Source organism: Panthera uncia (genome assembly GCF_023721935.1).
Source record: "Panthera uncia isolate 11264 chromosome A1 unlocalized genomic scaffold, Puncia_PCG_1.0 HiC_scaffold_16, whole genome shotgun sequence".
In the NCBI taxonomy this organism is placed as follows: Eukaryota; Metazoa; Chordata; class Mammalia; order Carnivora; family Felidae; genus Panthera; species Panthera uncia.
Window position 1 is genome coordinate 27138165 of NW_026057576.1, and position 14701 is coordinate 27152865.

The 14701-nt window shown below is 36.5% G+C and overlaps 1 protein-coding gene across 4 annotated transcripts in view; it reads right to left on the reverse strand.

Moving 5' to 3' along the window:
* Positions 1–14701, reverse strand: part of DGKH (diacylglycerol kinase eta) — a 177747-nt gene that overhangs the window by 42792 nt on the left and 120254 nt on the right. For all 4 annotated transcript variants that reach the window (XM_049646996.1, XM_049646998.1, XM_049646997.1 and 1 more), the window contains 5 exons: positions 14146–14305; positions 12408–12516; positions 12117–12256; positions 10376–10460; positions 4143–4228 (listed from right to left, as the gene is read on the reverse strand). In XM_049646996.1, the coding sequence (XP_049502953.1) occupies positions 4143–4228; positions 10376–10460; positions 12117–12256; positions 12408–12516; positions 14146–14305 (580 nt within the window). The remainder of the gene's footprint in view (positions 1–4142; positions 4229–10375; positions 10461–12116; positions 12257–12407; positions 12517–14145; positions 14306–14701) is intronic.

Here is a 14701-nt window from a genome sequence, read left to right on the forward strand (position 1 = left end):
ATATCAGGCTCTGTGCTGACAGCTCAGAACCTGGAACCTGCTTCTGATTCTGTGTCTCCCTCTCTCTCTGCCCCTCCCCTACTCGCACTCTGTGTCTCTCTCAAAAATAAATAAACATTAAAAAATATAAATAAAATAAAATTCTATGGTTCTATGGCAATAGTTCCAATCTTACTATTTTTTTCTGGCCAGCGATCCCATATTCTAAGAAGTTTTATCCTCAGAACAACTTGCATTTACTTAATAACTTTGCTTTGTATTTTTATTAATAAATGACATCTATAATTGCTAGCTAATACTTCTGATTCTTAGGAGGTAACTCATGTTTACAAAATTTCAAAATCAAAGAAATGTTGACATTATGTTGGTTAGTTCATAGTAACTACGTTAGTTAACCTACATATTAGCTATGCTAATGGAATATAGCATTTCCATAGTATTTTCAGCATTTAAAAAATAGTTAAAACAGCTTAGTCTGCTGGGAATTACTATTTTATAAAACAAGTTTAAACCTGCACAAGGAGATTAAAACATTCTTCCTGAATATTATATCATTTAACAAGTAACTAGCATTATCAAAGGAAGGGAATTATTTATGTTATCTAGGTGGTGGTTACAAGAATGTGTATGTGAATGTGTGTGTGTATTTTCTCTCATCACTTAAGTTATACCTTTATGATTTGGCTACTTTACCGTGTATATGTCATGCCTTGATAACAATTTATTTTACCTTATTTTATTTTTATTTACTTTATTTAACTTTAATTTAATTTAATTTAAATTTAATTTTATTTTAGAGAGAGAAAGTGAGAGTGAGTGAACATGACTGGGGGAGAGGGGCAGAGAAAGAGAAAGAACCTTAAGCAGGCTCCATACTCAGCATGGAGGCCGACGCAGGGCTCGATTCCATGACCATGAGATCATGACCTGAGCCAAAATCAAGAGTATCAAGAGTTGGATGCTTAACTGACTGAGCCACCCAGGTGCCCCGAAAAAAAAATTTTTTTTTAAGCAGGGAGAACTATTTTATACTTTACAAGTCTTAAAGGGACATATAACCCAAATGCAATAATTGAACCTTGTTTGGTTCTTGACTTGAATAAAACAACTGTTTAAAAAAAAACTTTGAGATAATTAGGGCAAATGGAATATGGATCGAGATGGTCTTAGAGAATTATTACTAATTTTATTAGACTTTTTAATAAGATTATTAGGTATATATACTGAAACTAGAATAAAAGGATTTCTGGGATTTGCTTAGAGATACTGTAGCATGGAAAAGTGGAAGTGGATGACAAAATTTTGACAGACACTGAAGCTGTGTGATGGGTATGGTGGGAAACCATTATACTAGTCTCTCTACTTTTATGTATGTTTGAAAATGTTCATAACAAAAATTAAATTGAAAATATACTATATTAATGGTACAAATTTACTACATTTTGTCCTTTCTTTTCAGTCTTAAATCTTTTTATGGCAAATCCCCTAAAATTTTAATCTGGGGTTATAAAGGCAGCAAGACAGCTGGGCAATATGGGAGCACACAGGAGTGACAAGAGGGGACCAGGGTTGGAATAGAATCTGCTTAGAGGCAAACGAAGGTCAGAGAGAAATCCAAAGCTAAAGTTAATAATAGTGGAGCCTAGACAAAGAGCCAGGCCAAGGTCAAAGAAAAATTTGAATGTAATTGATTAAAACATGAGATGATGATACCATAATTTAATATAGCACTCTGGAGTTTATAAGCTCTATATTTATTTTATTACTCAACTTAAATCTCCTAGCAGTTCCATGAGAGAGGAAGGACATTCCTACACTTGATAAAACAGACCTGGGCCACAAAGCTACTAAATGGTTGAATCTCAGCTAGGACCTCAGATTTACTTCTACTTGGCCCAATACTGTGACTTTCAAACTGTGTTTTTCAATACTGTGTTTTTCAAACTGTTTTCCAGAAAGACTTCAAGGATTTTGCAAATACTTGATTCAAATTTCACTTAGAAATATAGGATATATATATATTTTTTACATGCTCAAAGAATCATTAGAAATATGAGAGACAAGTAATATGTTAGCTTTCACTTCAGAATTCACAGTTTTTTTGGGAAAATCTTAGACTATATTCGATGCAGTTTTCAGATATTTCTGTATTTTATTTTGGTTACATGTTAGTAAGGAAATTGTCTTCAATAATCAAAATAAAATACAGAAATAATTAGAAATTGCATCAAATAAAAAATTATAACTGTTATCTATAATCTCATTGCTTAATTTTTCTCACAAATGGCTAATAATTTAATCTTGTCCAATTTATTAATGACAACAAAATAGATTTTTAATTATTTAAATATTAGAATTCTACATAATATTTTGTTTAAAAGAAGACAAGGTTATAAGCCAATTATATCTCAGTTAAGAAACATATCAAATGTATAGAAGGCAGTAATCAAACACATCAAACACATGAAGGCCAATATCAAGAGATTTGCTAACATCCAAATTTGAAATATTTAAAATATTAACTGCACTAAAGAACAATTCTTTTTATAACTTGTTATAATTTTAAAAAGTGTCCAATCAGCTTTCCATTTTTTCTAGCAATAGCTTCTAAAATGTCCTATAAAAAAAGCATTTGATTCATAGAGCAAGGGTGGCAAGCGCAAATGTCTTCCTTGTAGAAGTAACTTAAGAAGTACCTAAGGAATGACTTGGGTATATTTATAAATTTGGCCCAGTATGAGGAAGGCCTAGGGAGTGCTGAGGCTTGGGAGGAACTGGAGATTTTTACATTTCACCATAAGCCATGCAACTTGTCAGAAAACACCCAACCAGGGGTGCCTGGGTGGCTCGGTCGGTGGAGCGTCCAACTTCGACTCAGGTCATGATCTCGCGGTTCATGGGTTCAAGCCCCATGTCGGGCTCTGTGCTGACAGCTCAGAGCCTGGAGCCTGCTTCCGATTCTGTGTTTCCCTCTCTCTCTCTGCCCATTCCCCACTTGTGCCTCTGTCTCTCCCTCTCTCTCAAAAATAATAAACATTAAAAAATTTTAAAAAAAGAAAACGCCCAACCAAACAACAGCAGCAAAAACCCACCAGCAGCACTGTGCATCAGAGCATCTGCTGCCCACCTCTCTGGGCAACCATTCTGCTCCCCTGCCTTAAGCTGTTCCTTCCTATTATTCCTTAAGCAATACCCTTCCTATTGCTCAGCCCGGTTTTCTATTCCTGGGGGTTATGGCAGCAAAAGCAGTCGTTACTTTGTACTCTGTCACAAGCAAATTTGTTTGTAATGATTTATCTGGTCTTCCCTTGAGTTTTGCAAATTAAATATATAATATACTAAGGTTTGTGTATTTTTCCTCCCACTACTTCCCCAGTCCCTCACTCCCTTTCTTTACTTCTTCTTTGTCTCCTCTTTCTGTATAACAGTAATATTTCCTTGCTAAGCCAGAATCCTAAAGCATGCTTTGACCTTTGCTTATCAGTTGAAAATTTCAGCGGGTTTCACCCCTTACTCTAGTTGACTTTCCAGCTCTCAGGATATCAGTATAGGATATTTCAAAACTAAATTCTAAATTCTGGGCAGGCAACATTTAAGATAATAAAATCAAGTAGCTTTGGCTCCATGTACAGAATCAACTTAACTAAAATCTGATAACTTTGAATTAAAATATAATTATGGAATTCTAACATGCTGATAAATGTCACTTTGAAAAATCTCTTCAATATTTTCCCTTGCCTGATGTAAACAGTTCCTAAAGAGTAGTGTTTATGGAAATAATAAATTATGGTGAAATGTGTTTTCCATGTTATAATCATAAATGCTTCTTTAAATAGGAACTTAGATTAATTAAACTCTAATTCATATCACACCTTTCTGATAAAAATATTTCAAATTAAGCATTAAAAACCCCCTCTAAATATATACTTCACTGCAAATAAGATGCTAAAGTGATTTTTAAAAAAACCAATGCAAGTTTAGTATATCTAACTTTATAAGCTACTCTAACTTTATAAGCTACTTCACCAATATTTTTTGGGGGGGGCGGGGGAATCACAAAAAAAGTGACATAAATGGTAGGAACAAGCTGTCCTTTCATTTTCACCATATAACTCTTTCATGACTTGAACTCCATTACTCACTTGGCAGATGATATGACCACGGCATGTTCATCAGAATTGAGGATTTTTGTGAGATGAGCTGCAACTGAGTCCTCATAAATTGTCATCTGAAAAAGTAAAAAACCTACACTGTATTATTGTTGCTGGCATTTATACAACTCAGTTTATTACCACTTCCAAAATGGGATCATTTAAGACACATGTGACACAGTGCCGTGACTATAATGAATTATATGAAAAGTCATCATACAAAATAGATAAATACTTCCCTTCTATAAAAGGCTTTTAGTTTCTGAAATTCCTTAATCTATAGTCTTAGAAAAAACCCTAAAATCCATTAAATTAGAAAAAAATGTCGAATGGCTGAACACATAAAGAACTCCTCCAGGTAGGCACAAAAAAAAGCCAGACAACCCAATGAAAAATGGGCTAAAGACTAGAAATTTAAAGAGGAGGATAAAAAAAAAATGGTCCACAAACAGATGAAAGGAAATCAGCCTCATCAGCTGTCAGGCAAACACAAAATAAAACCACAGTGAAGTTCCACTGTATTTGCCAGAAGAGTTAAAATGAAATAGCAGCAACAATGCCTGGAAAATGCCAAATATTGGCAAGGTTGTAGAGCTACAGAAGTCTCATTCACTGCTGGTGGGAGAGCAGGCATTGGTATAAACACGAGAAAACTGCTGGGTGTCTTTCAAAGCCAAACATATGCATATAGCATAGGATCCAACAATCCGATTTCCATACACACACACACACACACACACACACACACACACACCCAGAGAAATGTGATGTGCGTTCACCAAAAGACATGTGATAGAAAACGTTCATAGCAGCATTCACTCAAATGCAGAATGGATAACACATTGTAGTATATCCTCGCAATGGACTAGATGGGGGCAATGAGAATGCGTGGTTTACAGCTATGCCATAACACGGATGAATCTCACAGACATAATGTTGAATAAAAGGATTCAGAAAAGAACTGCTTACAAAATGATTCATTTTATAAAGTGCAGAATGGACAAAAATAATCTATGCTGTTAGAAACCGGGAGAGTGGTTCCTGGGGTGGGAGGGGAGGGTGGTGAATGGAAGAGGGCCTGTGGGGGCTCACAGCACGCTGATAATACTGCCTTGTGATCTGCATGTTGATTACATGGGTGTATTCAGCTTGTGGAAACTTACCAACCGTACATTTATGATTGGTGCACTTTTCTGGGTGCACAATTCAATAAAAAGTTTTTTAGAATGTTGAGTACCCTGTCATACAGCCATGTAAATAAATCTCTCAAATTAGGAAGTAATCAAAATGCTCAGGGAGTCCTGTCTCCCCTTTTCTGTTTGACTCAAAATGTAAGATTCTGTTGAAAGAACAGATCTTCCTAATATGCAAACATGTGCACAGTATTTAAACAGCCTCTATTCAGAGCCTTCCATCAAATGTTTGCCTCCAATATCTACAACGTCCTACAGCTCAAAAATTTCCAGTGTAAACCACCTGCTCTGTTCCAGCTGGCCTCCTGTGTTCTTCTGCCCTTCTCTGATATCCTTTTGTTGCTTCTTACCCATTGGCACCATGTCATTCAGACTTAAATGCAGATTCAGTTACCAACCCCCCTCCTTAAAGCCTTCCTGACTAGCGTCTTTCCAAAGAGATCTCATTCCCGATTTCTGCCCAGTTCCATGAGTGGCTAATCAGTATGTCACTCTTTTACATTTCTATCTTAATTTCTTCAGAGGCAGACCACGTATAGAAAGGAATTCTTACATTAAGGAAAGGATGGGAGGGGAGGAGCCTCAAAGCCTCACGCAATGTTGTGTTCACTTGCAAATCCACTTTATTCATCTTCCAGTGTAAACATTAAAAGTTGTATCTTTATACTCAAGATCAGAAAAATGAAAATACATCTTTTAAAAAAGCAAAGAAAGGAAGTATTTTTCAAAATGATTAGTTTCATTTCTTTTCCCTACAGGATAGATTGTCATAGAGCCTAAGAAGGTAGGGGAAAGTATTTTATACTGTCAGTAATTCCCTTTGAAATTACATGTAAAAATCCAAGTTTTTGCCTGTTAAAAATAAGCAAAGGCAAAGAATACAACCTCTTCCAGAGGAAAATGAAATAACCTCTATGTCCAAGGATAAATTATTGATGTCCCTTATTAAGCTATTATGTAGTCACTTAGAGTCAGGAAGGTAAGGTAAGAATAATAGTTAACATTTTTATTGTGTACAGACACTGTGATGAAATATTCGATACATATTTATCCCATTAATTGTCCTGTTTTACAGCCAAGGAACCTAAGGCTCAGTGAAGTTGTGTGATTTTCCCACGATCCTGGGCTAATGAAGAAAAGACAAACTAGGGGGCCAGGTCTGCAGCTTATCCCACTATTATTCCCGCCCCACCCCCCACCCCCCCACTCCAAGCAAGTCCTGATCTTTGGTTAACTGTCAAATATAAATTTTGTCATTTCTCAAGTGCATCATTATACCAGCCTTGTAGCTGGGATCCCTATATCTCTCTAACCCCTTTCAAATCATTCTCCACTTCATGATGCAATGATCTTTTTCCAAAACACAAATCTGAGCATGACACATCTCTACCTAACATGTTAGAGGGGATCTTCCTACTTTCCAGACAGAGTCAAAATTCTTCAGCTAACACGCAACACCTTCCACAATTCCCAGGATTCTCCATGATCTGAACCCTCTTTCTCTCCACTGTCATGTCTTTTGATGCTCTTCCTTTGCACCATGAGCTCTAACTCAACAGAATTACTTGTAGTGTCCCAAATGTATGAAGCTCCTTACTATCAAGCTCTACATGATGCTCTTTTTCAACTGGCTAATTCCTACTTCTCTTTGTGCTGAAAACCCAGTTTAGGTACAATCTCTTCTGCAAAGACTTCACTGAACTTACCAGACTGAGAGCCCTCTCTTCTGTGCAGCCATTATACCCTGAAAATAACCTAAACATAGCTGATCATTTATTGTCTGTCCCTCAAAATATATTCTCCAGCTTTCTCGCTTTGTGGCATCCTTAATGTCTGAATGATTTTGTCACATACCCCTAGGCCTAAAGGAACGGCTAACAGTAGTTAAGTACACACAACTTAGTATTTATGTCCTAACAACTTAATAGCCACTTGAAAAAATAATACACATAAATTAAAAGAAAAAATAGTATCATATTTAACTCTTAAATAACGAGCTGTGAGCCTGTAGGCACTGTGTACGTCTCAAGCCTTGGAATCAGGTTGGACAAGAACTCTCTCATTTCCTATTCAACACTGACTTTTGTGTGGTGTTTGCTTTTTGTCACAGTGACTACTGAGAACCCAAGCTTCGCAAAAATGTGATGTCATCAAAAGAAGTGTAGTGCAATGATGTTTCAACTGTCCAGTACTTCAAGCTGTGTGCTGTCCAATAAGATGTTGAGTATTACAATTAAATTCTCTTTGAAATTTGAACACATCTTATGGTAGCCCTCTGAATTCACCAGAGTGAGTGCCTGGAGGCCCCCTGCACACAGCTTGGGAATCGGCACTCTAAGCTGACTGGAGCTGGAGGGCAAATCTTCTATGTCTACTCCCGATGCCAACAGGCATTTAATATTGTTAAGTGAATGAAAAAATAACGTTATAACATCTTAGCATGCTGTTGCCAAGCATCTAGGAAACAAAGAATTGAGGGGAGAGGAGCTTTCTCTAAGAGCAAATTAAAAAAATAAGCTAATAGGAAGAATTTCGTTTCCAGGGATTTGAAGCCATTCGTTCCTGTTGTCAGGATGGAGGTACAGCAGTTCACATCCTCTTTTTTATGACCTTACCATCAATAAGTGAGCATCTATTGACTCACTAGACTGGTGTGATTTGGGTATGATACAAAAGAGACTAAAAATATGACTCTTACATCAAAAAGCTTTGAAACCAATTGGAAAGCAATAGGAATCTGGCTTCCGAGAAACAGACAAGGTCAGAAGGCTTTGATGCCAAGATGCTCCTAGTTCCAAAAGTGTGTGATATTTAGACAAAAAATTAACAATAAGAATTTTTTATTAATTGCCCGCTTTGTGTCAGTCATGACACGAGATGACAATATAACGGTGAATGGATAACACGTTGCCGCACCGTGACAGTACAATTGCACCAAGATAATGGCAGGTGATAATGGAAGGGGGCTATGGAACTCCCAAGAAGGAGACAGTAGTGGGACTTGGGGGATGAGGGGTGGCTGCTTGGAGCAAGTGATACCTGAGGTGAGGACAGGAGTGAACTAAGCATGATATCGCTGGAAGGATACATATCCATTCATAAAGGGGTACGGGAGAAAAGGACATGACAGCATGGGGATTTCACACTAAATATCAACAATGTGTTTTCTACCAGTGAGTATCAATAGAATCATTGTTACTGGAGGAAATCGTGGAATCACTACTTTTTCAATGTTTAAAAAGTATAACAGGAAACAGAATTACTTAATTATGGCCATAAGGAGTTCATCAACAAAACTGTCACAGTTCTTTAAACTCTGCAATTCTACGGTGCCAGTGGAATGCTAAGTTAATAAGATAATCAGGAAGTTCAACCACATTTGTGTCCTTTTAAGGAAAACTGAAAAAGTAGTAATTTCACAGTCACGCATAAAGGAATTTAAAACGGATAAAAAATATATAAGCTGGGAAATTAGGTTGGGCCTAAGAAGGAAGGTTCAGCTTGCTGTTCTTACAGTCTTAAAGGTAAAAAAGTCACATGGTGACGAGTCAGAGTGATGTAGAACACTCACTTAACGTGTATTCTGAAGGCATGCTATTCCTTTGTTATGAAATATTTTAATAGGAAACCAAAATAAACTGTTTCATTCAAAACCTTTTATACTAAAAAAGAGATTTCTTCCATGTAGTTACAACCATATCTCGTATTTAACGACTATACATATGCAATAAAAGTAAAATGGTTTACCTTTATTTTTCATGCTAGGAAGTAGACATCTCTTAAGTAAGTAGAGCAAAAGAATTCCCCCTTTTGTCTCTTTGGGGAGAAAATTAATAGCGTTTACAAAAATACTATTAAGAAAAAAGACTGGTTCCTATAAAAACATGTATTATATTTGTAGTTGGATAAAATAATACTATAAATAAAAATGCTGCTAGAAAGAAAATAGTAAATATATTAATCCTTAATAGCAATTATCCTTGGGTGTTAGGACTAGAAGTAAGATTATTTTTTCATACATTTTTGTATTTTCCATATTTTTAGAGGCAGTTTTTGCTACCTTTATGTGAGAAAAGGGCATTATATAATTAGCTGGTTTAAGGCATAGCCCCATGTTTCTAGTTATCATTCCTTTCCTCAGTTTTGACAAGACCATAATTTTCTTAATGACAAAATAAAGATTTCAACTATAAACAGATGAATTTTCCTAGAGGGAAAAATAAGTTATTATAGACCAAACGGTCTTGTTAGTCACAGAGTAATCCTTTGAAAAGTAGGGTCTGTTTTAATTCTCCAGTGCTTTGAGGTTTAATCAAAATGCTGAATCTTTAAGAACATCTAAAAACTGTAGTTAATGGTCTGTACCAGGGATGGAAAAAAGTGCGCTGTCTTTTTTCCTTTGTTTTTATCATGATCAGCAGGCTTAAACTGGAAACCTATAATGGTGAACACTCCACAGAGCACGCAAAGTAGGAAGAAATTATATAATACTCTGGCCACAAGTATTAGTGTGTTTGCAAATTGCTTAAGGGAGCTGAGCTAACACCTAATAGACAGGTGATCATGGCCAAAGCAGAAGTTGAGTAAAAGCTAACAGGAACCTGTCATCAGCTGGCCTGCCCTGGAGCCCTGTTGGTAAAATGAAGCAGGCAGGTGGAATATCAGGGGGAACCATCAGGGGTGAGGAAGGGGAACTTGCATGCCTGGTGCTTTGCACACATTTGTTACTGCATTAACTCTTTCCAACATTGCAACCTTGTTCTATAGATAAAGTAACAGGGGCCCATGACAGTGAGTGATGTGGCTCACTTCACGTTTCCAGTGTGGGTGGTCATAGAACGACTCTAACCTGCATCGTATGAATTCTTCCTTCTGAGAGAGAAGACTAGAAGCGGTCAATGAACCCATACCCAAAATAATAAAAAATAAAACTAAGCAAGCATGCTACCGTATCTTATAAAGTTTTCTTACTTGGTCAAGATATTCACCCCTATTTCCAAATGATAAATAGGCAAAAGGTTAAAGTCTTACATAAAATTCTTCGGATGCTTCTGGAGGTTCTGGAAGTAGAGAAGCTTTTGGAGGCAACTTGAGTTCATAGGTCATTATACTCCACCTGAAGGGAGAAAAGTCTTTGGTCTAAAATTCCTTTAAAATTTAATAAACAGACTCTGTTCTCATACATATGCACAAGTCTGCACAAACTATGGTTTATTGTATCTAAGACAACCAGATACTGGAAAAAAGAGATGGAATTTTTGGCAATCTCATAAAATGCTGAATTCATGCTTTATGATTTCCATATCTTACCAGTTCTCTGGTTAGTGACTTCCAAACTCCATGAAGTAAGAAATGCACATACATAGTAAAACTTCCCCTTCTTCACTAATGCAATGAATTCTGACTTTTCTATTCTTGGGGTGCAACGAGAACAGTGTTTAAATTTGCAGCAAAAAGCCATTTCAAATACCCTGCATAGTTTGGTAAGCACAGAACTGGGAAATCACCTCTAGGGTCTTTTAAAGACTGGAGACAGAAGCCCCTTTAGGCACCTAAATGACCGGGGTATCCCTCTCCTGAATAGTTTGGGATAACCATAACTTTAGACAAATGCTGTACCACCCAGCTCTCTTTTGAAATATTCTGTCAGCAAAAGAATCGACCATTACAACATTACCTTAGGACAGGCAAGGTTACAATTAATGAGGTTATAGCTCATTTTAGAGTAATTACATTTTAGATTGGTGACTCCCTGATGAGATTTTGTTATTTTCGGGAACAGTTCCACAGATGGCTAATCCTATCAAAGTTGTTTTGATTCATGCTAGCTTAAGTCCATAATGATATTTTGACATTTGTCTTCTACTTATGGTGGTGGTGGTGGGGGGGGGGGGGGTTGGTTACTGCGTACTGAGTCCTGTTGCTCCTAAACTCCAATCCTAAACACCTCCTCTAGAATATTCAGGGTACACATACGGTGATTTCTTTTTTATACGTGGGGCGTTTAGAGAAAAGAGGTTGAGATGTGGTCAGGACATCATAAACACCTTGATATGAAGAGGTCTTTCTAATATTTCTCGGTCCCTGGGAAAGGATTATCTTTTTTAGTATTCAGTTCTTTGTTGGTTCAATTCATTCTTAGTATGCAATAATTAAGAAGTGATATTCTAACAAATCTAAACTTTATGTGTCTTCCGTAGCTTTAATGAAGCCACAAGATGATGGGGCCTGTTATATGACCTATTATAGTCATCAAAAGCCCCCACACAAAATGAACCATTGAAGCTTTCTGACCTGAAGAACAAGGACAAGTAATTGCTGTATCAGCATAGCCTTCTGTTTTTAAAATAGAGAATAAACTGAGAATTGATGCGGGGAGGGAGGGAGGAGAAAGTGGGTGATGGGCATTGAGGAGGGCACCTGTTGGGATGAGCACTGGGTGTTGTATGGAAACCAATTTGACAATAAATTTCATATTAAAAAAATAAAGATAAAAAGATATCTTCTGTATATAAAATAAAATAAAATAAAATAGTGGGTTCATTAGACTAGTTTTCTCAGTTATTGTTACAATTCATTCATTCACTCAAAAAATATATTTATTGAGTGTCTACTCTACGCTGGGCTCTGTCCTAGACCTCAGGCGTGAAAAGAGTAGGTAGGACCAGGAAGTCTCTGTCCTCATGGGGCTTACAATTCGTAAAATTTAAACTGCCAAAAATGATTTAGTAGGCCATATTCAGTCTGGTTTTGGAAGAAAATTCTCTTTTACCTGTCTAGCATTTTGGTACTGGCTCGTTCCAGCTTCTCTAGTATCTGAGGAAGTTGGGTGTCGTCATCATATGAACCTCCCCAGCCCAGAACGCGGGCAAGGTCATTTCCTGTACCCAAGGGCAATACTCCCAGCTGACACTGAAAGAGAATACAACAGGGAGACCTCAGACAAGCTGAGAAACAGGAGCTATGGCATTTCTGCACCTCCCTGGTCAGCAGATTAGCATACGTGCATGCTAATGAGTACATGTTAATGTAGTTAATGAGTCAGGAAAGACTGAGTACTTGCCTGTTTATTCAAGTTGAGCTTATCAATTTCTGACAAAACCCAACCTACACTTCCATCTCCTCCACAAACAAGAATTCGAAAGTTGTCAAACTTCTGGAATAATCTTAAACTGAAAGTAAAAAGGATTTTATTTTAATACAAATAAATGAAAATCACTTCCCCCAATTCTTTGTTATTCTGTATTTGTTGGTATTCATGTTCAGATAACTATAAGAACTCTTACATATTAATTATACTATAAAAATTAAAGTGCAATTCTTAACTCAAGAAAACTTCTTAATCGTAAGGAGGAAAGGGGATTATAAGTAGAAATGGGAGATAAAATTAGGTGGAAAAGGGAGGTGGAAATGAGAAAACAAAGAAGCAGACCCGGGAAAGAGAATGAAAGGTAAGGGATACAACATGGTAAAAGTAGTGACTTTTTTTTCTTTCCATCGTAAGGATATGTTATTTCCTTAAGAATAGTATACTACCAACCAGGGATGGTGAATCTAGGGCACTGATACTATTGATGCTCAAGGCAGTTTCTAAAGAGACCCACCAAACCTTGTCCATGTATCACTTTTCGGACACCCACTCGCTTTTCCTCCGCCTCATCCCCTAGACTTGGGTCAGTCTTTTTTACTTTTATATTCCTTTTCCTTCATCTCAACTTTTGACACATTGCACCTTCTGAATGTACCTTTGTACACCTCAAGTATTGTGGGAAATCTAAAAAATATAGAGACAATCTCAAGAGGTTTCACAAAGGGCCTTCCTTGGAATTATATAGGTGAGAAAAGGAAATGTTAAGAATGTAAGATATTGGAACTGTGAAGGATTATTAAACAGATGTGCTAGAAAGGAAGACACAGCTAACCAGCAACGGAAAAGACACAAGTGAGGGGAGAAGCCAGGTAAGGAAATACCTCAGAAGGGCCTGAGACTTGGCAAGAAGGCAGTGCAAGGAGAAAGACTCTGAAGAGCTAAAGTGGAAAGAAGCACAAAGACTGAGGCAAGAGATAGAAAGGACAGGAAAGGGTAAGGGCCTTCTGGGGGTACCTAAAATCCCCATTCCTACTTCTGTGTTCATGCTTTAAGAGAAAAGTTGAGTTGACAGAAATAAATCATGGAGAGGTTGCAGGCCCTTGGTTCTAATGACACTGTATCACCTCTTCAACAAAATCATATGCATACACTAAAAATGTATTTAAAGTGCCGGAAGGTATATTTTCCCTCACTGAAAATACATTTAATTTTTTTTCAGATTGTAAGTCATAGGATATTCCAGAAAGCTGAAAAGAACAATCAACAACAGTATTTTTTGTCATTTGTATGAATGAGTCTCCAATCCCTGGGACCTGCAATAGTATCTGTGCTTTGGTTAAATAATTGATTATTTGTATTACATAAAAATCAATGCTAGCCTTCCACGCAGATCATTTTCTAAAATTATCACGTATTTCTATATTAACATAGGTTCCTTCTCAAAGCTAAGTAAACTGTTAGTACTATTTGATGTATGATATATTCTGAAACATTTTCTAAACAAATTTTGGGATTTTCAGCACATAAGGAAGTTGTATAAATATCAAAAAGGGGAAGTTAAAACGTATAATTAGAGCTTTAAAAAGGGAGGAGTGGGAAGATCAACATAGAGATGTCTAGATGAATTGACAATCTTCATGAACTGAAAAATCAAACATTTCATGCTTGGTGCTACATTTCATTCTAATGAGATTAATCAATAATCAATTACCCTAAATGAGGACCTCCGTTCATTAAATCAAACACCTGAGCCGGATTTAGCAACTGTTTAAATCGACGAAGGAACTTTACTCCCTGATTATCTCCACTCTTAGAATTGACAAAAACCAATAGAGGACTAACACAGAATGAAAATGTCGCTCTACAGAAACCTGTAAAAAAAAAAACAAAAAACAACAACACAGTACAATATGTACAGCTGTCTCTATTAAACCATTAATGAAACTTCAGAGAAAAGAACATAAATTCATAAAGAACCTTGCTTATTACTTGAACAATAAATTATAATTTAGCCCCCAAAATGGAGACAGGTTTATTATTTACACAATAAGACTACAGAACTTATGTCTTATAATATGCTCTATAATGAAAAATCCTAGCACAGATGGGAAAAGTGTTAATCATAGATATTTGAGATATACCACCTACCTTAACACCCAATTATCAGAAACCGATCACAGTCTGTAAATTCACATTTGTCAAAGAATTCATATTCATATTCAGCATTATAAGATATTTTAATTTCTCCTTCATGAGGCTTTAGAAAA